Here is a 25,862-nt window from a genome sequence, read left to right as displayed (position 1 = left end):
ATAATCATGACATGACACATGTCATGAATATGAAGGAGGTTTTATGCATGTTTATGACAACTGTCATTAAGTGTCATTCGCTCAGTTATGTCATTTTTAATGCAAATATGACATTATTTGACCTAACCCTAACCTAACCCTACCCGTACCCTTACCCCTAACCATAGCCCATAACAAAGACATCTCAAACAATGTCATCTTTGCATTAAAAATTACATAACTGAGCGAATGACACTTAATGACAGTTGTCATAAACATGCATAAAAACCTTCATATTCATGACATGTGTCATGTCTTGATTATGAAGGTGTCATGTCAGTCTTATGCACACCCCTTCAAGTAAAGTGTAACCCAATACTTTAATATTGCAACCTATGAAAGTACTAATCTGAGAATGAATTGCACCAAAATCAGAAACCTTTACCTGAGTATTTTTCTACATGTGGTGTGTTTTTGTCATGCTCCTCACAGTCGAGGCTGGGGCTGGTGTCTGGATGACCCTCCTGTCAGAGACGATCTGGAAATGGACTCTGCTCCCCCTGGCGTCCTGTACAGCGCTGCTCATCAGTGCAAGTTCCAGTACGGATCCAGCTCACTGCTCTGTGACGATGTAGATGTAAGATGTTCCCTTAAACCAACGAATACCTCAATTCAACATAATTTAATGGTTATTTTTAAGTGACCAAAGTAGGTTGTGTCAAAGTGATTTTATATGGTTTGCATACTTATTTTCTATTCTATGCAGTTTTTTAATATACAGGTGGATCTCAATATATTATTTCAGTAATTAAACTCAAATTGTGAAACTTGTGTATTAAATCAATTCAATGCACACAGACTGAAGTAGTTTAAGTCTTTGGTTCTTTTAATTGTGATGATTTTGGCTCACATTTAACAAAAACCCACCATCTCAACAAATTAGAATACTTCATAAGACCAATAAAAAAACATTTTTAGTGAATTGTTGGCCTTCTGGAAAGTATGTTCATTTACTGTACATGTACTCAATACTTGGTAGGGGCTCCTTTTGCTTTAATTACTGCCTCAGTTTGGCATGGCATGGAAGTGATCAGTTTGTGGCACTGCTGAGGTGGTATGGAAGCCCAGGTTTCTTTGACAGTGGTCTTCAGCTCATCTGCATTTTTTGGTCTCTTGTTTCTCATTTTCCTCTTGACAATACCTCATAGATTCTCTATGGGGTTCAGGTCTGGTGAGTTTGCTGGCCAGTCAAGCACACCAACACCATGGTCATTTAACCAACTTGTGGTGCTTTTGGCAGGTGCCAAATTCTGCTGGAAAATGAAATCAGCATCTTCAAAAAGCTGGAAGCATGAAGTGCTCCAAAATTTCTTAGTAAACGGGTGCAGTGACCCAAATCATCACAGACTGTGGAAACTTAACACTGGACTTCAAGCAACTTGGGCTATGAGCTTCTCCACCCTTCCTCCAGACTCTAGGACCTTGGTTTCCAAATTAAATACAAAACTTGCTCTCATCTGAAAAGAGGGCTTTGGACCACTGGGCAACAGTCCAGTTCTTCTTCTCCTTAGCCCAGGTAAGACGCCTCTGATGTTGTCTGTGGTTCAGGAGTGGCTTAACAAGAGGAATATGACAACTGTAGCCAAATTCCTTGACACGTCTGTGTGTGGTGGTTCTTGATGCCTTGACCCCAGCCTCAGTTCATTCCTTGTGAAGTTCACTCAAATTCTTGCATCGATTTTGCTTGACAATCCTCATAAGGCTGCGGTTCTCTCGGTTGGTTGTGCGTCTTTTTCTTCCACACTTTTTCCTTCCACTCAACTTTCTGTTAACATGCTTGGATACAGCACTCTGTGAACAGCCAGCTTCTTTAGCAATGAATGTTTGTGGCTTACCCTCCTTGTGAAAGGTGTCAGTGATTGTCTTCTGGACAACTGTCAGATCAGCAGTCTTCCCCATGATTGTGTAGCCTAGTGAACCAAACTGAGAGACTATTTTGAAGGCTCGGGAAACCTTTGCAGGTGTTTTGAGTTGATTAGCTGATTGGCATGTCACCATATTCTAATTTGTTGAGATAGTGAATTGGTGGGTTTTTGTTAAATGTGAGCCAAAATCATCACAATTAAAAGAACCAAAGACTTAAACTGCTTCAGTCCGTGTGCATTGAATTTATTTAATACACAAGTTTCACAATTTGAGTTGAATTACTGAAATAAATGAAATAAACTTTTCCACGACATTCTAACTTATTGAGATGCACCTGTAGTGTTCCTACAGGTGGCACCTTCAAATTGCCAAGATGATGCACAACACAATTTTTTGTGTAGATAATAAATCATTTTATAGAATAAATCAGATAATCTAGGTTTTCCCATTTTTCCAGCGTGCTTAATCAGTATATTTAATTGGCAATGCCAGCACCCCAGCATCCAAAACACAACAGCCAGCCATGCTGGTCTTTTCAACAGAGATCGGTTGAGATGCTTTTCTGAATTTGATCTCATTAGGAAACTATTCCAATTAGCAATTAATGTACTTCCAGGCCCATGGGCTGCTTTAAATGTCTCACTGTTAAATTGTGAACAACAAAAACCTCTATTAGTTCAAGTGTCTGGTAAGGCATAGACCACACACACACTTTTCCATCACTGGGGGAGTCTCAGTTTCTTCTTACATCAGTACCATCTGATTCCCAGCTGTTTTAGTGGGAAAATCACATCATTAGTATAGCAGGGCTTATGTTCCAAATAGAATAACTGCTTTGTAAACCATGTAACATAAAGAGCTCTTTACCTTGAAATCACAATTTTTTCACCTAAGCTAGCTGAACAATGAGGGGGAAAGCCAACATATCCCATTTATATTTGGCATCCTGCAGAATTAAAATACGGAAAAGGGCATCAGATTGCAGAATTGTTGTTGGTTATGCCAAATCACATCAGTAATGTGCTCTGTGCTTTCTGCAGCAGCTGTTGGCAGATACTGAACATCTTTCAATTATTGGCCAAATGTCACAGACACAGTAAAAGAGTTTGCACTCTGTCGTTCAGACACAGACAAAGCCAGACTTCAGTTTCCTTATCAGGGCAGTTACAGTTCAAGAAATGACACCAGAAGAAATTGCAGAGGTTTAGAAATGCATTGAATGTTTGTGTTTGGTGCACAACACACAAGGTTTGCCATTTACAATTTACAGTATACAACTCCATGCATTTCAGGATTCCATAGGAGACCTCAAATAAAGCACATGCGGTTTCCTAATTTCTCAATGTGACATTTAAAATGTCAGTGATGTGAAACTTATTTGTTATGTCCAGATGTATTCATATATTTAAAAAGCACATTAAAAAGTATATAATAATAAAAATAATATACAGTATTTTGACATGACATGTTCTGTGATGAAAATATTTTCAATTTTTGGACAGCATTTAAAAAAGGGCAAAAAGTCTTTAAAAGTAAAATATTTTCTTTAAAGGTGTCTTGTATTTAAATATTACTTATACTTTTGTCTATCATTTACATTTCCTTAAAAGTCAATTACCCTTCCAAAAATCCCTCTCCTTCGGAATCACAAAAACATCATAAACCTCAGTTTTGATGAGATCAGAACTGTAGCGAATCAGCTCATGGGAAATATGAATAATTAACCATAACTAGTTATAATTAACTATTCATATTTTAGATCCACTGTAGATATTTAGCTGACCACTCAGGGTCAACCGTCTTGTCAATTCTAAGAACGTTAATTTCCTGGTTAAAGGAAATAACTTTCTTACTGTACAATTCTATAAGTTTGTAACATAAATCTGCATGATTATTGACTTTGCATAGGTATCAGCATATAATATACACACTTGTTTCGATCATAAGAAGGCGAATTCATAGATACTAGACATGAAATAGTTACTTATATGAATGTGTGGTTTATCGTAAGCACGGATAAAAATAGTCTATAATACAACAGATTAAATACAACACAGCAATAATATACACACTGGCCTGAAGAAAATGGGTGTTCATTCAAAGAAGGTTTTCCTATGAATTAATTAGTAGAAAAGTCCATTTCTCCTGTGCATTTGTGTCCCTTTGTTTCTGGAGAAAGCAGAATGAGAGCCGGCTCGCATTCCACAAGGTTGTAAATGTATCGGGTTACCATGAAACCAGGGTCTTGTTCGGCGTCCTGGGGTGTTACAAAGTATTTGTGAAATCTAGCTAACAAAATATATATTGTGTGTTGGAGTGTTCCAGACGCTACAGAACAGTGTGTGTTAATAAATTCCAATGAGTCATTAATAGGATGCTCATCATTCACAATTAGCATAATCCCAGCCCATGATCTCTGAATGTTGCTCCAGTATGTTGTGCAAATGCAAAAATACTAATTGGCTATATTGTTCTGTAATCAGATCATGAAAGTGTTAAGCATGCAGACAGATCATTTTTGTTTATCTATGAAATATCTACTAATTGATTACCTAATTAATTTTGTTATTATATAAAATTCCTAAACGCAATTTGAAATAGAAATCGTATTCTAATCTTTCAATTAACTGCTGGAGCTTGAGCAGCACTCACCTTGCTCCAACATCAGCTGTTTCGGCATCCTGCTGCCTCCCCAGCACCACCAATATAATTTAAGTATCCATGCAAACTTAACTTTCAAGCACTAGCATTCCCTGGGGGTATCAAAACTCAAGTTGAAGCTGCTTCTTCAAGCCCCTCCACTGCAGACAGCAAGTCAAATAAGTTTCACATCAACTGCTTAAAATTGCCTACTGGAAACATAATATTCTTATAGTACATAGTGATATCAAAATGTCATTGTTTGCCTAAAATGTTTTACACACCGTTTACCCATGGTTGCGAGCAGGTGTACATTTTTTTTTGTGTAAACTAACATTTTGAAAATACGAACACTTACAGTATATGTTATTTAACAGTTACACCACTTGACACTTAACATAACTTTTGTTGAAATAGTATACAACAATTTAACACAACATAAATATAGATAAGTATGAAAACTTGTTTCCGCCACAGGATTAAAAAAAATCAAGTAACTTTGACCTTTTTAATCTCACAATTTGGACTGTTTTTCTCATAATTCTGAGTTTTTATTTTACAGTTCAGACTTTTTATCTCGCAATTCTGAGAAAAAAGTCCGAATTGTGAGATATGAACTCACAATCAGTTTAGATTTCACAATTCTGAACATTTGTTACTCAAAATTGTGAGTTTCTATATATTTCTTTTTCCTCAGAATTACCATAAAAAAGGTCCAAACTATGAAATATAAAAATACTGAATTGTGAGATTTTTTTAAAATGTTTCAGTGGCAAAAATGGGCGTGTATAGATAAAGAATAAAGACACTTCTAAAACATTTATAATAACATTTTATGTAGCTTTGAACTATTCTTAATTATTCTTAAATGATTCTACCCTTCAGAATATCTGCAGCACCCTGTGGTGCACAGTGGGCTCAACCTGCCACTCGAGGCTGGATGGCGCTGTGGACGGGACCAAGTGCGGTGAGGGCAAGGCAAGCCAGGCTTTCTGTGGGCTTTTCATTTCACCACATGAAGTTCACCACTTAGTTCTCCTTTATAATGCCTTGTACTCTGACTAGCTGAAAGTCTTGGATGGATTTGTTTTTTTTTCTTTTTTGGTCAGTGGTGTTTTGACGGGGAGTGTGTAGAGATGGGCTTCCAGCCTGAAAGTGTGAATGGTGGCTGGGATTCATGGAGCGAGTGGTCCGAGTGCACCAGGACATGCGGTGTAGGCGTTCAGAATGCCCAGAGGGACTGCGTCAACCCTGTGTGAGTTTCCTGATTTCCTTCATTTCCAGTTTCAGAAAATCACACACACACACACACACACACAATTTGTGCTCCCTCACTTTACTATGATAAACCACAAACCATGAGAATAACTATTTTTATTGTAGATCGTATGGGAAAAGACTAGTATGTTTATGGTTGATTAGGAAATGAATGCATTTATTTCTCACCAGCATGTCAGAATAAAAAAAAATCTTACAAAAAATGTTATTAGGATACCTGCAACCATCTAGAAACCCCTAGTAGCAACTGCATAGCAACAGTAGTCTCCAGTGGGGTCCACAAATTCACAAAACTCTGAATAGCTCTTTTTTTCACATTCTAGGCTAGCATTCGATGAGGAAGTGATTGCATTTATTTCTCACCACCATGTCAACATAATGTGCTTGGGGTTTCATGCATGTAATTATCATTTATTTTATATTTTATAATGTCATCTGCAATGGCATTCTATGGTCTCTGCGGTTCCCACAAATTGTTAAATTGTGAGAAATTCAGAACCCATACAGTGTCAGAGAGCCTCACTAGACCAATAAAAATGTCACTGTCTCTGGTCCAAACGTTTAGAGTTTATGAAGTATAACCATTTCATTATATTTGGCTTGGACTGTGATTCTTTATCCTGGCAGATGATTTGCACCCCAAGCAAGTTTTCAAAAATGGAAATGGTTAGCTATAGAACCAGGTTGTGATCCACTTGTGAATGCATCTCTAAGATGTTGTAATTGATGGAAAATTTGCAACATCTGCGTCGTATTTCAGAAGAACTTTTTAAGGATGTGGGGAAAAAAGATCTACCACTATTCTATTCTTCACCACTTCCACTATGTACTTAGTAAATAGCTTTTTTTTTCTAGAATTTCTCAACCGAAACTCAAACATTCCATCAAATTCCTACATGTTGTAAAAGCATTATTTGTTTACCCATGTTTTTCCCCGTTGCCTGTTTCTGCATATTATGGCAAGTCTTTGAATTTTGGCTAGCACTTCTGTAACCGAATCTGAATTATTTTCCCATGTAACAAGTCAGCCATGATCCCACACCGGTTAAACACCTTCTGGCTCAGCCTACTACAGTAGACACACATCAAACTCTAGCTATTGGTTCAGCTGGAAAGAGATTGCCGGATCTGTGCGGACTGCTCTAAATGCATTGATGGTGCCTGGGAGTCTCCATGTTTACACTTTTGGGGAAGATAAACCCATGAATACTTTCTCCTGTCCCAGTTTTATGTACAGGGACAGCTACTCTATGAATAAGCCATTTGTGGGTGGACTTTGCCAAGAAGGTAACCAAGTCATGCTTTAATTACACATATCAATTTCGGGCTCAACCAATGGTGTGAGTTTGGGACAGAGTTACATGTTTACCTGAATAATGATAGCTGAGGGTGGGCAGAAGAGTTATTATTGGGATACCTGTTCGGACACAATCAGCTTGTGAATGCATTGAGGTGGGCTCTTTTGACTTTGCTAGGAAACCATCTAGCAACCATCCAGAAACCTCTTGCAACTGCATTGAAACAGTAGTTCACCCAAAAAATAGACTCATGCCACTCCAAACTCTTATGATTTTATTTCTTCTGCGGAACACAAATAGAAGATAGTTTGAAGAATGTTTTGTCCATACAAAATAAGCCAATGGGGTCCAAGTTCACAAACTCCAAAAAGGACAGAAAGGTAGCGTAAAAGTAATCCAGCAGTTTAATTCACTTGTCTTCTGAAAAAAATGTGTTCAGTTTCCTTAATGAACAGAACAAATTTGAAGTTTATTCACTCTCAAATCAAATCGTTTATCAAATCATGCATACAGAGCCCAAATTAAATGACAAAATCAAAAGTAACATCAAACCTCATTGGTTATTGCCTGACATTACATGACACAAGCACCAGTGAGCTTGTGGACCCCACTGACTTGCATCATATGGACAACAAGAGCTGAAATAATCTTCAAATATCTTCTTTTGTGTTTTTACAAAGACAAAATTACAGTTTTTCATTTTTGGGTCAACTACTCATTATATAAATAAAATAAAATAAACATCATAACATAACATAACAGAACATAATTGCATTTGGAGCCAGTAGCTGCTCTGACAAGGTGATCTAGTCATGGCAAAGATTTTTCTGACTTTTTAAGCTTTAGACTAACACGTATTATTATATGTATTTTTTGGGCTTATGTATACATAAACATGTTGTATATACAGATTTTAAAGAACTTAATGACATTTTAAATATTTAATGCATTTGTTTTTTAGACCCAAGTATGGAGGTAAATACTGTCTCGGAGAGCGCCGCAGATATCAAACCTGTAACCGTGACCCCTGCCCTGCGGACCACAGCTTCAGACACATCCAGTGCAGCCGCTTTAACACACTCCCTTATAAGGGAAAGTTTTATAAATGGATACATGTAAATAACAGAGGTGCGCATAATAGCACTACATGTGCCACTCACGTACTCTTTAAATAGATGTCACAGAAGGGTTATGTTTGTCATTCCAGTTAATTCGTGTGAGCTGCACTGTAGACCTGTGAATGAGCACTTTTCTGAGAGGATGCTGGACACTGTTGTAGATGGAACACAGTGCTATGAGGGCAGTCAGAGCCGTGACATTTGCATTAACGGAATTTGTAAGGTTGGTAATGGCTTTGACCTCTTTGCTCCGTCTCATACCGTCCGTGTACATTTCTACTTGTCATTTTCCATTGATGGTCTGTCAGCTTGAGGGTCAGTCTATTGTGAAATAATACCACAAGAGTCTCACAAAAACAGTAGGGTGTGAAATCATGAGAACGTGTGAGCAAACCATCTTCCACTCTCTTCTTCTCGAACTTAATTCAAATAAATATTTGAATGAGTCCTTGTATGACCACAGGCTGAAACTCTCACACGGTATTGTGCAGAGGAGGAAGCTATTTTTAATGCAGTTTTGTTCTTTCATACAATAATGGAGTTAAATATTTAGTAGACTACAAACATCTTCAGTTTCACTGAACCAACCCATAACCCTGTGAAACTACTGTAGACAGTAAAACTGTGGAAATTTATTGAGGAGAGTTGTTACTTTTCTAAGAACTTAAGATTACGTACAATGATCACCTGGCAGATGCTACTAAAGGAAAAACCCACCAAACATTCTAATTGAGGGAGGGAATATCATTCATTGTTTGGCCATTCATTTAACCATCCAAGTGCACACACACAGCAATGAGTAGTGGGACACACGCACCCGGAGCAGTGGGTAGCCATTTTTGCTGTGGCACCCAGGAGCATTTGGGGGTTTGGTGCCTTTCTGGTGTATTTTTTTAAAATTATTATTTATTTTCTTTACTTGTGTACCCATTTCCACCACCATTTTGATGGGAACGACTGTGCTGAGTGTGGGAGAGGGTATTGAATTGTGGATAATGAGGGTGGAAGAGAGCACTGTTCATTCAATACCCTCATTTACATTTCCTGCCGGTACTGAGACCCGAACCCACAACCTTCAGGTTGCAAGTCTGACACTCTATCCATTAGGCCACAACTGTTTGCAATGATCTTATTCCTTAGGTCTTGCCTCAGCTTCCGGTCTGCCTCAACCACCTGCAGAGTGTTCTGATAATGCTGTTCTGATCTGGCTGCATCAAGGTAATCAGCATTTAGCCTGATGCCACGCTTTCCACAAAATGGTGATGGGCAGTTGTGGCCTAATGGTTACAAGTCCGACTCTCTAACCATTTGGCCACAACTGCCAACTTTCAGTAACATCATACCATTCAAAATGCCAAAGATCCCAGAATTTGATAGACATAAAATCGTAATTTTGCATCAGCAAGGCCACTCTCAAAGGGAAATCAGCAACAAACAAACTGGATACCCAAAATGTGGTATTCAAGAAATGTGAAGACTCAGGAGAGCTCAAGGACAGAAAAAGGACTGGAAGGCCAAGAAAACTTTAAAAATCTGATGAGAAGAGTTTCTTCTTTGAGAGACCAGAAGTAGCTGGGACCTTTGCATCTGGCAGCTTCATCGGGATGTCAGATTGACCCTTCTACAGTCTAAAGAAGCTTGATCAGGAGTGGTCTTTGTGGAAGAGTAGTAGCCAAGAAAACACATTTTTTTTCAGAAGAGGGGTGAAAAGGCTAAGAAATGCTAAAGCTAACAAAGATTGGAATGAAGATGACTGGAAAAAAGTATTATAAAGTGACAAATCCAAGTTTGAAAATTTGGACCTAATTGTCAACAGTATGTGAGAAGAAGAGTTGGAGAGAGATGGAAGAATGAGTGCTTGCGACCTTCTGTAAAACATGGTGGAGGATCTGTACTGGTTTGGGGTTTCATTTCTACCAGTGGTGTTGGCGATATTGTCCGAATAGCTGGGATCATGAATGCTGAAAAGTACAGACAGGTTTTAATTCATCATGCCATTCTTTCTGGAATGCACCTGATTGGGAATTATTTTATTTTTCAGCATGATAATGATCCCAAGCACACTGCTAATGCGGTGAAATCATATTTGGAGAGAAAAACACTAACAGTCATAGACTGGCTTCCACAGAGGCCATACACGTCTAGACCTAAATATTATAGAGGCAGTATAGGATCACCTGGACAGAAAAAGACATAAAAGACAGCCTAAATCTAAAGAAAAACTGCTGAAAGTAGCCTGGTATAATATATAAGAAGATTACTCCAGAAAACTTCAGGACAGTCTCCCCAAAAGAGTACAAGATGTACTTAGTGATAAGGGAGGTCACACTTCTTCTGCCTGAAGAAGCCATTTTGTTATGAAAACATCTTGGTTACTTGCGTACCCCTCATTCTCTGATCATGTCAGGACAGACGAATTTGGATGAATCTACTTTGAGTGTAACTAAACGAGCCAATGCACATTGGCATGCAATATTTGCATCTGATTGCCACGCCCTGCAGCTATTTATAATTATATAATTTATAATTATAAATAGGCAGCATTTCAATGCATATTCAGGTTTTCGCTGAGGAGCCGAGCCTGCCGCTCAGTGGTGGTACAGCAACTGTGGCAGGACGTGACATCTTCGTTCCCTCCTTCAGGGAATGAGGGTTACACAAGTAACCGAGACATTCCCTTTCAGTCAGTCACTTCCGACGTCACGTTGGGAATCCCTACCAAAGCACCACTGATGCTGCCCCTTCCAGTGCCCTGCATAAGCCTCCCAATCTCTTGCTATTAGCAGAAGATGGGACAGGGCTTTATGCAGAGAAGGATGATCAATGACAGTGATGATCAGTGACACTTGGATAACACTGGGAAAGTGTGTCCTTTCCAGCGGGAAAGAAATGCTGCGGAAGCCACATCCTCCACAGGGAGGTTCTAAGTGAGATTTACTTATATGGAATAACCCCGTAGGGCCTTACTGCATATAGAAGTCTCTGGGTTGGCTTAAAGAGGCTACACCTTTGCAGAGATGGCAGAGTGGGCGTGGAAGAATACACATAACGGATCCCCTCAGGGACACTACGTATGGGCAGCCAGTCTTTCACCGGTTTTCAAGAATACAGCAAGTAAAGGAGGAACTCAAGGAGGGTTTGCCCAATAGGGAACTCTCTGAGGCAAAAAATAGCACACTATGATGCAGCAAGCCAGGGCCTCTCGGTGCTTCTACCCATTTGAAGTGAGAACACAGGAGGATACTGGCTCAACACAAAGGCTATAGAATCTGGCGAACGTGTTGGGTGTCGCCCAGCCCACAGCTTTACAAATATCTGTCAGCGAGGTGTCACATGCCCAGGAGGATGCAACACTCCTGGTAGAGTGAACTCGCAACCTCAGTGGGTAGGGCATGCCCTGTGCTTGGTAAGCCAAGGCAATGGCATCCATTATCCAGTGGGCCATCCTCTGCTTCGAAACAGCCTTTCCCTTCTGCTGGCCTCTGTAACAAACGAAGAGCTGCTCTGAGGTCCTGAAGCTTTGTGTTCAGTCCACGTACAGAGCGCAAACAGGACAGAGCAAAGCTAAGGCTGGGTCTGCCCCCTCCAAGGGCAGCGCTTGCAGGTTCACCACCTGATGCCGTAAGGGAGTGGTAGGAACCTTGGGCATGTAGCCAGACTGAGGTCTCAAGATTACATTGAAGTCAGGCAGCCCAAACTTCAGGCACAATTCGTCAACCGAAAATGCCTGCAGGTCCCCTACCCTCTTGATCAAAGCCAGTGCAACCACGAGCAAAGTTTTCATTCATAGAATATTTAGCTCTACTGACTGCAAAGGCTCAAATGGGACAATCTGAAGTGCTCCAAGCACCAGAGCCAAGTCCCAAGAGGGTATGGAGGGGTGACGAAGAGGATTCAACCTTCTTGCCTCTCAAAGGAACCTGACGACCAGGTTGTGCTTCATTACCGACCCACCTCCTATGGGGTCGCGATATGCCGAGCAGTATATACTTTGAGGGTGGATGGAGACAGCCTTCGCTCCAACCCCTGCTGCAGGAAGGAAAGCACGGCCCTGATCGAACATTTTCAGTGGTCCTCTCGGTGAGAAGTACACCACTCGATGAACAGGTTCCATTTCAAGGAGTAAGCTTGTCTCGTAGATGGTGCTCGTGCCGAAGTGATGGTATCCACTACCTCCTGGGGTAGGTCACCTAAACCCTCCATGTCCCATCCAGGGACCAGACATGGAGTTTCCAGAGTTCCGGACACGGGTGGCATAGGGTGTCCCATCTCTGAGAAAGTCATAGGGTGTTCCGTCTCTTAGAGGAATCCACCTGGGAGGGGCTGTTGCCAGGAGATTCTGTTTGTCGCCAGGCTGTTGCCAGAGTTCTGGCAACCAGGTCTGGTTGGGCCAATAGGGTACAACTAGCAAGACCTGCTCCTCGTCCTCCCTGACTTGGCACAGTGTCTGTGCAAGCAGACTCACTATGTGTGCCAGAGCGTCCATCTACCTGAGCGGCTCCAAAACATCTCCAAATCAGCTGGACTGCCTGGGAATGGAGTGTCCACTCTCCCGGAAGCGCAACTCGTGAGAGCTCATCAGCCACACAGAGTGCTCCTCTGATGTGAATGGCACGAAGTGACCTCAGATGCTTCCGACACCAAAGGAGGAGATGGCGGGCAAGTTGTGATATGTGACAGGAGCGCAGACCACCTTTCCGGTTGATGTACGCAATTGTCGCAGTGTTGTCCATGCAGACCAGTACGTTTTGCCCTGTTGTGGCTCTAACAGGCGGTCCAGTGTAAGACGTACTGCTAGCAACTCGAGGCAGTTGATGTGCCAATGCAGTTGGGGACCCATCCAAACCCTTGATACTGCATGCCCATTGTACATGGCCCCCCATCTGGTGGCAGAGGCATCTGTGAACACAACAGCATACCTGGACAACTGTTCTAGGGGCATTCCTGCCCGAAGGAATGAAGGGTCCATCAACACAGTGAAGGTTAGGCGACAGGCCAGTGTGAATTTCACCCAGTGAATGCCACGTTGCCACACCCATCTAGGGACTCAGTCTTGAAGCCAGTGCTGAAGAGGTCTTATATGATGCAAACCAAGCGGTGTTACTGTCGCCACGGATGCCATATGACCCAGGAGCCTCTGAAATATTTTCATTGGGACCACAGTCCTGCCTTTGAACGAATTCAAGCAGTTCAACACCCACTGAACACGTTCCTCTGTGAGGCATGCTGTCTGTTCGACCGAATCCAGCTCCATCCTGAGAAAAGAGATCCTCTGCACAGGGGAGAGTTTGCTCTTTTCCCAGTTGACCCGAAGACCCAACTGACTGAGGTGACTGAGCACTAGGTCCCAGTGATCGCACAACTGATCTCGTGATTGTGCCAGTATGAGCATAGTATTGAGAATGCGAACGCCGTGTTCTCTCATGAGAACAAGGGCCCCCTTCACGACTTTCATGAAGACGCGGAGAGACAGGGACAGCCCAAAGGGCAGGACCTTGTACTGATATGCTCAACCCTCAAATGCAAAGCGCAGAAAAGGCAGAAAATGCATTTCTGCGTCAATATTTTTAACAGTAGCTTGTGAAGTGCTCATTCAAAACTTTCAGGTCCAAGATCGGCCGTAATCCACCGCCTTTCTTGGGTACAATGCAGTAGGGGCTGAAGAACCCTGACTTCATACCAGCTGGAGGGACCGATTCTATCATGTCCTTTGCCAGTAGGATTCCGATCTCCATGCGCAAGACATGAGCATTGCCAGCCTTCACTGAAGTGAACTGGATGCCCCTGAACTTGGGGGGATGCCGGGCAAACTGAATCGCATAGCTGAGTCTGATGGTCTGAAAGGAGCCAGTGAGACCAGCTGGGGAGCTCTAGCCAGGCACCCGACGTGACGTCAGAAGTGACCGACTGAAAGGGAATTGTGTTTTTTAGGTTTTGTGTACATATTTTCTGTTTGTATCTTAATAACGAGACTGAAAAATGAATATGTATAGTCATTAAAACTTTGCTAAAACAACAACGCTGGTGGTGGCCTAAGACTCTCAGACACCATGCAGAACCAACCAAAGGATCCATAGATGTACCCGCAGTGGGACAGCGAGGTGGAACGCAGGGACCCAGGTTGGGGTGCTCCGTGGCGGCCCAAAGTGGGGTCTGAGTGTGTGGTGCAGCACTTACCTGGTTCCACGGCTGGGCAGAGGGTGTGTGAGGATGCTTGGCTGTGTTCTCGAACCGCCCAATGCTGCCCGCTGACAAAAGAGTAGGATGAGAGTGGTACGGCTCCGTCCACCGCTCTCTGTGCCATCTTGAGACCCAGAGACAGAGGAAACTGCTCTTTCTCTGAAAATTTTGGTACCACTGACTGTAGGGCCAGCGGCGGAACAGAAACAAACTGAAACAAAAGATTCTCCTCCGGGGGCGGGAGTGGTGCAGTCACCATCTCCCGAAGAGCTGCTCCCTCCATCTCTGGGTCGCACATCTCAGGGCCAGTGGTAGGGTGGACCCAGCAGCTTTCCACCGGGGCAGGATGTGTCTAATGGCCTCTGTCTGCTTCTGTGCAGCCACAACTGGCTCTTGTAGCAACACTATCAGCTTTTTTGTTAGAGCAGAGAAATTAACCGCTTAGCTCCTCAGCGAAAAGATGAATATGCATTGCACCTGCTGCCTATTTATACCTGCGCTGTGGGGCGTTGCAGTCAGATGGAAATATCACATGCCAATGTGCATTGGCTCATTTAGTTACACTCGAAGTAGATTGTTCTCTCTGGCGACATTCCCAATTCATCGTTCCCGACGTGACGTCAGAAGTGACCGACTGAAAGGGAATTGTGTTTTTTAGGTTTTGTGTACATATTTTCTGTTTGTATCTTAATAACGAGACTGAAAAATGAATATGTATAGTCATTAAAACTTTGCTAAAACAACAAAGCTGGTGGTGGCCTAAGACTTTTGCACAGTACTAGACTGTATATACAGTAAAATAAAATAAAATTTGCTGAAAATTTACTTACCCTCAGGCCATCTAAGATGAAGATGAGTTTGATTCTTCATCTGAACAGATTTTGGAGAAAATTAACATTACATCACTTTCTCACCAAAGGATCCTCTGCAGTGAATGGATGCCTTCAGAATGAAAGTCCATATAACTGATAAAAACATCACAAAAGACCCAGCAGCTTTCCACCGGGGCAGGATGTGTCTAATGGCCTCTGTCTGCTTCTGTGCAGCCACAACTGGCTCTTGTAGCAACACTATCAGCTTTTTTGTTAGAGCAGAGAAATTAACCGCTTAGCTCCTCAGCGAAAAGATGAATATGCATTGCACCTGCTGCCTATTTATACCTGCGCTGTGGGGCGTTGCAGTCAGATGGAAATATCACATGCCAATGTGCATTGGCTCATTTAGTTACACTCGAAGTAGATTGTTCTCTCTGGCGACATTCCCAATTCATCGTTCCCGACGTGACGTCAGAAGTGACCGACTGAAAGGGAATTGTGTTTTTTAGGTTTTGTGTACATATTTTCTGTTTGTATCTTAATAACGAGACTGAAAAATGAATATGTATAGTCATTAAAACTTTGCTAAAACAACAACGCTGGTGGTGGCCTAAGACTTTTGCACAGTACTAGACTGTATATACAGTAAAATAAAATAAAATTTGCTGAAAATTTACTTACCCTCAGGCCATCTAAGATGAAGATGAGTTTGATTCTTCATCTGAACAGATTTTGGAGAAAATTAACATTACATCACTTTCTCACCAAAGGATCCTCTGCAGTGAATGGATGCCTTCAGAATGAAAGTCCATATAACTGATAAAAACATCACAAAAATCCACACAACTCTAGTCCAATTGTGGAGAGAAAAGCTGCATGTTTGTTATACACAATTAGTTTTTAACTTCAAACCACTGCTTGCAGCTAAAATGTGAGTCCTCTATCCGTAATGTTGCTTTCTGCTGTGAAAAAGTCATCTCAATCAGGAGAGAAATTTGCACAGATCAAGCACCGTTTACAAGTGTAAACAGTTCTAAAACGAACTCATCTACGTCTTGGATGGCCTGAGGGTGAGTAAAGTTTAAGCAAATTTTCATTTTGGGTGATATATTCCTTTCATTCACAACCTTTCTCCACAGCGTAATTTCTCCAAAATGCTGCTATAAAGAACATGGCATATAAGTCAAGTCAAGTCAAGTCACCTTTATTTATATAGCGCTTTTAACAATACAGATTGTGACAAAGCAACTGAACAGCATTAATTAGGAAAATAGTGTCAATAATGCAAAATGACAATAGTAAACACTAATTTTTCAGTTAAAGACAGTTCATCATTGAATTCAGTGATGTCAACATCCAGCTCAGTTTAAATAATATCTTTGCAATCAAGTCAACGATATCGCTGGAAATGAAGTGATCTAAGGACTACTTCACTATTTTTGTTCTTCATCATTCTGTTTTATTTGATCTTTGATTGATTGCGGGTTCCCTCTTGTGCCTTAATCAGTGGTTCCCTATGCACATGCGCAGCACTCTGTTGGTATGCAAAAATATATATTTTGAAATGTGTATATATTTAAATAGGATGAAAGTTATTAAATGTGTATATATTTAAATGGAATGAAAGTTAAACAATGTACTACGTTATGATCTGTCTCTTCATGTCAGTACTTAGGCTGTGATTATGAGATTGACTCAGATGCCATTGAGGATCAATGTGGAGTGTGCCATGGAAATGGATCTACATGCGAGACAGTGAGGAAGACCTTTGAGGACAGTGAAGGGCTCGGTTTGTAAAATGAGTCTCAGTTTATATTTTACTGAAAGCAGCATTCATATTATGAATATAACATAACACGTTTGTTTTCTTTCTAGTTCATTTGTTTGAATAAGCCAAGATATATTTTTGTCTCCCAGGCTATGTAGACATAGGTCTAATTCCAGAAGGAGCACGGGACATCCGTATTGAGGAAGTCGCAGAGGCTGGTAACTACTTGGCATTACGCAGTAATGACCCTGAAAAATATTTCTTGAACGGTGGCTGGACGATCCAGTGGAATGGCGAGTATAAAGCAGCAGGAACAGTATTCACTTACGAAAGGACCGGGCAGCTGGAAAACCTATCTTCCCCCGGACCGACCATGGAGCCAGTGTGGATTCAGGTACTCAGTCCCATGCTAAAGTCTCAGATACTGCATTAGAGCAGAATCTAGCATATGATGTTTGTGGTCTCTTTTCAGAGACACCTGCTAAAGTGCTTTGCTAAACTAGGTCACAGTTGAGTGAATCAATGCCTGAAATGTGGTTTAGAGTTTAAATAGAGACTTAAAATGGTAAACGTTATAATTTAACGTCTCACATAGAAAGATATACAAACAACTTCTTTTACGAAAAAAGAGAACAGACTGTGTTCCTCGTCACGGGTATGTTCCTGTTTGTCCTTATTTGGTTTGGTTCCTGTTCTCCTTATTAGTAGTCACCTGTTCCTTGTTATTAGTTATCTTCTTCACCTTCACACTTCACCCTCGTTATCTGCCCTATTTGAGTTCTAGCCCATTCTGTTCTCCCTTGTCTGGAATTGTTCATGTCAACCTTTGCTACGTGTGTTTTCCTGTTCCCTTGGATATTATTAAAATACTGTATGTTTGAATTGGACTCTGCATCTCCTTGTTCCTCTCTCCGTGCTCCTCACAGTAGCATCCCATGACAGAATTCCAGACCGACAAAAAGTGAGCGGCGCCTCTCCTCCCTGTGTTTCTTTTCCGTTTTTGAAAGTTTTTTGTTTTCCCAGTTTCTCCCCGCGAATATAGAAATTGCAGCTTGTTTCGCAGCCCTATCCCGCAGAGATCTCCCCTTTGGGGAATATGCGTGGGAGTTCTGCGGGATCGCCGCGAAAACGGCGCTGGATGACGCAACACTCCCCTCGGTGTTCTGGATCGGGGTTAATTACCATCGCCCTGTGGACCTCCCAGACACCACTGGACTAAGCTGGAAGGAAGGGATCCTCCGGTGTCTGGAGAGCGTCCGGCCCCGATCCAGAACCAGCTCGCCGTCAAGCCCGCCGGCCGCCACTGACTCAAGCCAATGCTGACTCGGCGCTCTTAGACATGGCGCTACCTCCAGAGTTCTCGGCTCCTATCCTCACCCCAGAATCCGCTCTAGAAAGTTCTCCTTTGTCTCCGCTGGTCCCGTCCAGCTCTCCATCGTCCCCTGAGTTTCCTTTGTCTCCTGATTCCCCCGAGTTAGCCAGCCCTGCACCTCCAGAGCGCCCTCCAGTGCCTGCTCCTCTAGAGCACCCCCCAGAATTCCTAATTTTCCACAAGAAATTTTTGGGGGTGGGGGCTATATGCCCGCGGCCATGGTGGCCAAGCCGGCTAAGGTCACGGAGGATCCGCCATGGCCTCCTGAGTCCCCTGATCCGACATGGCCTCCTGGACAGCCTGCTCCGCCATGGCCTCCTGAGTCCCCTGCTCTGCCATGGCAACCTGAACTGCCAGCTCCGCCATGGCAGCCTGAACTGCCTGCTCCGCCATGGCTTCCTAGTCTGCCTGCTCCGCCATGGCCTCCTGAACTGCCTGCTCCGCCATGGCACCCCGAACTGCCCGTTCCGCCATGGCCCCCTCAACTGCCCGATCTGCCATGGCCTCCCGAGTCCCCTGATCCGCCATGGCTCCTCGGACTGCCTGATCCGCCCTGGAGACCTTCCCTGTGTACCTGTGTCCCTGTCTTGCACCAGCCTCCAGGGTGCGGTGCCCCCCCCCGCCACCAGGGGGGGTAATGTCACGGGTATGTTCCTGTTTGTCCTTATTTGGTTTGGTTCCTGTTCTAGCTCTCACCTGTTCCTTGTTATTAGTTATTCTCTTCACCTGGCTGCCCCTCGTTATCTGGCCTAATTGAGTTCCTGCCCGTTCTGTTCTCCGTTCTGGTCTGGAATTGTTCATGTCAACCTTTGCTATGTGTGTTTTCCTGTTCCCTTGGATATTATTAAAATACTATATGTTTGAACTGGACTCTTTGTCTCGTTCCTTGCTCCGTGCTCCTCACAGTAGCATCCCGTGACAGTTCCCCAGGGAAAAATGTACAGCTTCAAACACTATAATGGATAACAGGCCTATTCTTTATGAATAATTAAATCTGCTAATTTCTCAGAACAGAGCCTAATCTGTTTATCCAAAGACTTCTAAAATAAATATACACATAAATGTATGGAATTCTGCTTTTTTTCTTTTTTTATCTCCTTTAACAATAAATATTTGAACTGCGACAACAGAACAGTTTTATTTGACAGGAAAAGTTAAATCATTAAAAGATTAATGTATGATTTTATTCCATTCCTTATTTAAAAAGCAAAATATGTTTGAAGATTTACTGGATTTAATGATTGAATTTATTGCATAAAAGGCTTATTCACAAATTTAATCATTAGCGGACTGGGTTTTATTAACATAAGAAGATACTGTTTATTAGGGATTTAGGCTAGTATGTGTAGCAGAGGGGCCTTCTAGATAAAGGACCTCCACCCACAGAGCAATTTGAGGCCTTTGGCTCGCAGCCTTTGCACAAGTGGAGAAAGAGGGATGTCTACAGCAGCGGGAGGCAGACAAATTACATATTCTCTTATCTCTCTCCATATTCTTTAATCTCATGTGCAAGAAAGCAGCTTACAACCTAACATTTTTGGTTTTACTGTTTTGCTGTGCAAAGACAAAAAAAATCTGTCATAATTATATGGCGGTTCATCTGTTAGGGAAATATCTTGTACTACTTCGTACCACCAATCAGATTTCACATTTTCAAATATTTTACAATAGTTGCCGGTCTAAACTCCTAAATATGTAACAATTTACATTATGGGCTGGCAACTGTCACAATTAGGTAAGCTGCAATGTATCACAATAAATTGAAACGTGTGCTAAAAAGAATATTGCTATATCCAATATTGTATAATTTCAAATGTACTGTATTAAATTAAGACCTTCGTGATTGTTGTTATGACAGATTACCAATATCTTTTGACAGTGAATGTAATGTACACGGGTGAACTTAAACAAGAAAATTAACCCCAGAGAACAACTTTCCTGGTACTCATATCACTTGTCTCACAGTTTTCTTCTTTTTTTTCTTCTTTTTTTCACAACTTTCCAAATCTGCTCATTTGTAGAAACTGCTTCTTCAATAATTGGACATGTAACCAATACAATGTCATAGAATCCTGATATATTGATATGTTTGGCATTGCCCTAGATTCTAGGTCTGAGATTTGTGGGTTTGTATGTTGTGTGTTCTTGTGTCAAACTTTCTCTTTAATCTGCCCTCAATGTTCTCCAGCTGCTTTTTCAAGAGACCAATCCAGGGGTGAGGTACGAGTACACCATAAGCAGAGACACTCTTGTCGACTCCAACAATGGCACTGCTGTCTCTTATTTCCAGTGGATTTATGGGGCTTGGACTGAGTGTAGCGCCACATGTGGAACTGGTAAGGAGTCATCTTATTGCACACTTCTGCTTTTAACCTATGCCCATACACAAGTAGAGCCCATCCTGACTGATTTGCCTATTTACTTTAGGTTTGCTTTTTTATAGTTTCATATTATACGAATATAGAAATGGTGAACAGTTGATCTGTTTGTTCAGTCTAGCTCTATAGCTAGTTTGAACAAACAGACTATAAATTAGCTCTCCGACAGACATTGCTTTGAGGAAAAAAAATGCAGGCAGACAGAGAGCTTTTCCAAATAAAACAGGACATGAACTTTATAGGAAACAGACTTTGGACCAGCTGATGCTACATGAACTCAAATTTAACATGATTGGAAGCAGGACTTTTATAATGGCGGAATATTTCACTGGACAGCCTAATAAGATATTAAAATGCAGTCACATTTTCTGTTGCTCTGTAAAATTTTGTGTGTGGAATCTGCATGTAAGGGAGTTTAGTGCGAGTTCAAAAACGTTTTATCGTATTCAAGTTGGTCATGCAAATTCCCTGGGTTTGAAAGTGGTGCTTCATGCATTGCTACACAATTGACAATAGACAATAGACCTTTTTTGCCAGGAAAATTTTGCCATCATTTTGCTAATGTGACCACACCTTTAGACTGTGGACAGACAGTCATTTCTAATGTTTATTGTTCACGCACTATTTCATGAATACTGTGTATGTAGCCATCTTAAAGGCCCTGATATGCTTCAAGCTAAATAGAAGAATGAACTGGTGTGACATAATTTCGGACAAAATTAGGCCAAAACTAATTTGAATGGAGTTCAGGCCCAATATACTTTAAGCAAAAACGAAGAAAGAAGTGGTGTGACATCATTTCGAACAAAATCAAGCTAAAACAAAGCTTGTTTGGAATTTGTTTCGGAATTCGAAAATGCTTGCCAAATTGAGCTTTTCCGAAAAGTTTGCTCCAGCTGGAAACACCTTCGAACTATCATTGGTTCGTGGCGATTACATAATAGGTAGCTCTGGGGTTCTGCACTCTTTGACGTGGAAATCTCTGGTTCGTTTTCACTGTTGAGTCCGTCGAAGTCAAACGTCCGTGAGTAAAAACATAAACACTGGAGGGCTGCCTTATTGTAGAAATTTAAGTGTTTTAGCAGCATAGTTGGTGTAGGGATGTTAACTAACAGTATACTGCTGTGAAGGAATTGTAACTTCTTTTTACCCCTAAATGAAGAATAAAAAGGAACTTCACTGTGAGTATATCCATGGCTTAATGATTTGAAGTACTGTTTTTTGTATACTACTTTAATATGGAAAAGGCACATATTTGGAAGCAGGGGTCTTGTCAGAAGTTTAGTTTGTTTTCAAGTAAAGTGTTACTTTCTGTGGGATGAATTTGTCACTGAAAGCTGGTTATAACATTATCGCTATGAGTACCGAAACCCAATATTAAAGGTATAGTTCACCCAAAAATGAAAATTTGCTGTTAATTTATTCACCTTCATGCCCTCAAAGATGTAGGTGACTTTTTTTCTTCAGTAGAACAGTAAAGAAGATTTTTAGCTGAAACCGTGGTCCTTGGAGATACATAATTCAAGTGAGCGGCTGCACGTTTTTGAGAATAAAAAAAGCTTATCAAGGAACACAAAATTAATATTTGTGGCTCCTGAAGATATGTTGAGGTCTTATGAAGCAAAACAATCGGGCTGTGCAAGAAACTGGTGAACTAGTTTGCAGCTCTAGCAGCACAGATCTACAAGTTACTCAATCAAACCTCGCTTTCAGACGTGCCTGACAGTCACTCCGACTCGAAATGAGCCAAAATTATGATCCTATGATGCTGGTTTTGCCAACTCATTCAGAGCTCCAGCTCCTTCAACAGTCACTGAACTGAGTTCCGACTCAGACCGAAGACCGTTGAGCTGGTAATATGCGTGAACCGAGCACTTGAATGAAGACGGCGAAATAATTTGTTATGGTTTCTCATTGTTTATGTAAATAGGTGAGCTTTATTTGCTTTAGACATGTAAAACATCCACGTTTTTACATCAATTTTGGATGCTTTAATAATATAACATGTATACATTACACCTTTAGACTGTGGACAGACAGTCATTTCTAATGTTTATTGTTCACGCACTATTTCATGAATACTGTGTATGTAGCCATCTTAAAGGCCCTGATATGCTTCAAGCTAAATAGAAGAATGAACTGGTGTGACATAATTTCGGACAAAATTAGGCCAAAACTAATTTGAATGGAGTTCAGGCCCAATATACTTTAAGCAAAAACGAAGAAAGAAGTGGTGTGACATCATTTCGAACAAAATCAAGCTAAAACAAAGCTTGTTTGGAATTTGTTTCGGAATTCGAAAATGCTTGCCAAATTGAGCTTTTCCGAAAAGTTTGCTCCAGCTGGAAACACCTTCGAACTATCATTGGTTCGTGGCGATTACATAATAGGTAGCTCTGGGGTTCTGCACTCTTTGACGTGGAAATCTCTGGTTCGTTTTCACTGTTGAGTCCGTCGAAGTCAAACGTCCGTGAGTAAAAACATAAACACTGGAGGGCTGCCTTATTGTAGAAATTTAAGTGTTTTAGCAGCATAGTTGGTGTAGGGATGTTAACTAACAGTATACTGCTGTGAAGGAATTGTAACTTCTTTTTACCCCTAAATGAAGAATAAAAAGGAACTTCACTGTGAGTATATCCATGGCTTAATGATTTGAAGTACTGTTTTTTGTATACTACTTTAATATGGAAAAGGCACATATTTGGAAGCAGGGGTCTTGTCAGAAGTTTAGTTTGTTTTCAAGTAAAGTGTTACTTTCTGTGGGATGAATTTGTCACTGAAAGCTGGTTATAACATTATCGCTATGAGTACCGAAACCCAATATTAAAGGTATAGTTCACCCAAAAATGAAAATTTGCTGTTAATTTATTCACCTTCATGCCCTCAAAGATGTAGGTGACTTTTTTTTCTTCAGTTGAACAGTAAAGAAGATTTTTAGCTGAAACCGTGGTCCTTGGAGATACATAATTCAAGTGAGCGGCTGCACGTTTTTGAGAATAAAAAAAGCTTATCAATGAACACAAAATTAATATTTGTGGCTCCTGAAGATATGTTGAGGTCTTATGAAGCAAAACAATCGGGCTGTGCAAGAAACTGGTGAACTAGTTTGCAGCTCTAGCAGCACAGATCTACAAGTTACTCAATCAAACCTCGCTTTCAGACGTGCCTGACAGTCACTCCGACTCGAAATGAGCCAAAATTATGATCCTATGATGCTGGTTTTGCCAACTCATTCAGAGCTCCAGCTCCTTCAACAGTCACTGAACTGAGTTCCGACTCAGACCGAAGACCGTTGAGCTGGTAATATGCGTGAACCGAGCACTTGAATGAAGACGGCGAAATAATTTGTTATGGTTTCTCATTGTTTATGTAAATAGGTGAGCTTTATTTGCTTTAGACATGTAAAACATCCACGTTTTTACATCAATTTTGGATGCTTTAATAATATAACATGTATACATTACAGCATTGCATGATTACTGAACAAGTGATCAGTAATCATGATTTAAATGAACTGTCCGAAAGAACCAGTTCGCAGAAAATAATCATATCTCCCTGTTGCCTGAGGCTATGGATTACAGATAATAATGTTGTAAATAATATTCAGTATCCTGCACAGACCAATCGTTTCGCTTCATAAGACCGCAGTATATCATCAGGAATCACGTGTTTTAATTTTGTGTACCTTGATATATTTTTATTCTCAAAAACGTGCAGTCTCAGAGTTGCATCTTATAAATCACCAAGGTCCATGATTTCAGGTAAAATCTTTTTTACTGTTCTACTGAAGAAAAAACTCACCTACATCTGAGGGTGAGTACATTAACAGCAAATTAGAATTTTTGGGTGAACTATCACTTTAAACGGGCTTTGTGGCTAAATTATGAAAGACTGTAGTATCGATAAGCTTGAACATTATCAGTTTTGCTTTCCATACTGGACAAACTAAGAAAATACCCTTACTATTTATTATTGTTACTTAAAAGTTGTCCAATTGGTTTTTAGGTTTTGTTTCTTGTTTAGGTTTTTTTTACTTTGTTGTATGAGTCAGATTTTCTTTGGTTGGTGTATGGCATGTGACCCAAATTGTTTGATACAGTATATATAGCCCTAATGTTCCTATTGTCTCTTGTCTAGCTTTGTTAATTGTACCTGCTGTTGGTGAGTGTTTCAAAATTTTAAGTTCAAGTCTGTGCCAAGTTACAGTATGTCAAGTTACTGTCTGGTTTGGTTGTTTGTTTTATTTATGTTGCTTTAAATAAACTGCACATGGGTTTATTTCAACTCGCCCTCAGTGGACTTGGTTGCAGTTATCTTGCCAATATCGCCATCCGTTTCTATACAGGTACGTGAAGCTGACATTACACTGTGTTGCATTCTGGGTAACAGTTTTGTTTAGATGCCTTATTAAGAGGATTGTTTGTCTTTCTGCTATTGGGTTTAAGGCAGTGTTTTGATTTTCTGTTGTGATTGTGAAGAATGTTGCCTTTGTTGGAAAGACCTACAATGGCAACATTTTGAACTGCTGCATTGAGAATTGCCATAGTAACTGACATTGTTCAGGGAAAAAAATGCTAGTGCTGGGCGTTATACCGGTTCATACCGAATACCGGTGTTTATTTTTGTTATGATATGAATTTTTTAAATATCGCAATAATATGTCGCTTAAACAACATTCGGAACACGACACTGTTTGAAAGGGGTCCCTTTTCACTGTTGCACTGTGGTGAGGGAACAGCTGTATGTGTTACTAAGCGTGAAAGTTCCGAAACTGAAGCTGTAGAACTAATAGAACGTGATGACACAGAAGAACTCATCCACAATATCCACATTGACCGCCACAAATATCCAATGTCCCCTGCTATCAGTTCCCGCGTCTCACACACACGAGTGAGACTTTAGCACTAGATTTAGCAACTTTCAGACCCTTTTAGTTGCTTTTTTCCATAGAATATTCATACTAACAAACCTAGCAACTTTTTTGGATAAACCTTAGCTATGGTTCAGTTGGAAGATTTCACCAGCGCTGTCCCGCGAACGCAAGGTCTGAGGAGAAGTGTCACCTCTCTCGGCGTCTGTTCTGTGCAGTGAGCGGCAGAGAAGCAGTGCA

The 25,862-nt window shown here is 41.1% G+C and overlaps 1 protein-coding gene across 1 annotated transcript in view; it reads left to right on the top strand.

Annotated features, from left to right (window-relative positions):
- Positions 1-477: 477 nt before the first annotated feature.
- Positions 478-25,862, top strand: part of LOC107594484 (A disintegrin and metalloproteinase with thrombospondin motifs 7) — a 51,816-nt gene continuing 26,431 nt past the window's right edge. Inside the window, exons 1-8 of the mRNA XM_016284551.1 lie at positions 478-616; positions 5,431-5,523; positions 5,655-5,800; positions 8,083-8,249; positions 8,329-8,462; positions 16,903-17,023; positions 17,152-17,396; positions 20,563-20,710. Coding sequence (XP_016140037.1) covers positions 524-616; positions 5,431-5,523; positions 5,655-5,800; positions 8,083-8,249; positions 8,329-8,462; positions 16,903-17,023; positions 17,152-17,396; positions 20,563-20,710 — 1,147 coding nt within the window. The 5' untranslated portion in view covers positions 478-523. The remainder of the gene's footprint in view (positions 617-5,430; positions 5,524-5,654; positions 5,801-8,082; positions 8,250-8,328; positions 8,463-16,902; positions 17,024-17,151; positions 17,397-20,562; positions 20,711-25,862) is intronic.

The sequence above is a fragment of the Sinocyclocheilus grahami genome, unplaced genomic scaffold (genome assembly GCF_001515645.1).
Source record: "Sinocyclocheilus grahami isolate Dianchi unplaced genomic scaffold, SAMN03320097.WGS_v1.1 scaffold184.1, whole genome shotgun sequence".
NCBI classification, from domain to species: Eukaryota; Metazoa; Chordata; class Actinopteri; order Cypriniformes; family Cyprinidae; genus Sinocyclocheilus; species Sinocyclocheilus grahami.
The sequence above is the reverse complement of the archived record's forward strand: the minus strand, read 5'-3'. Positions and strand labels throughout refer to the sequence as shown.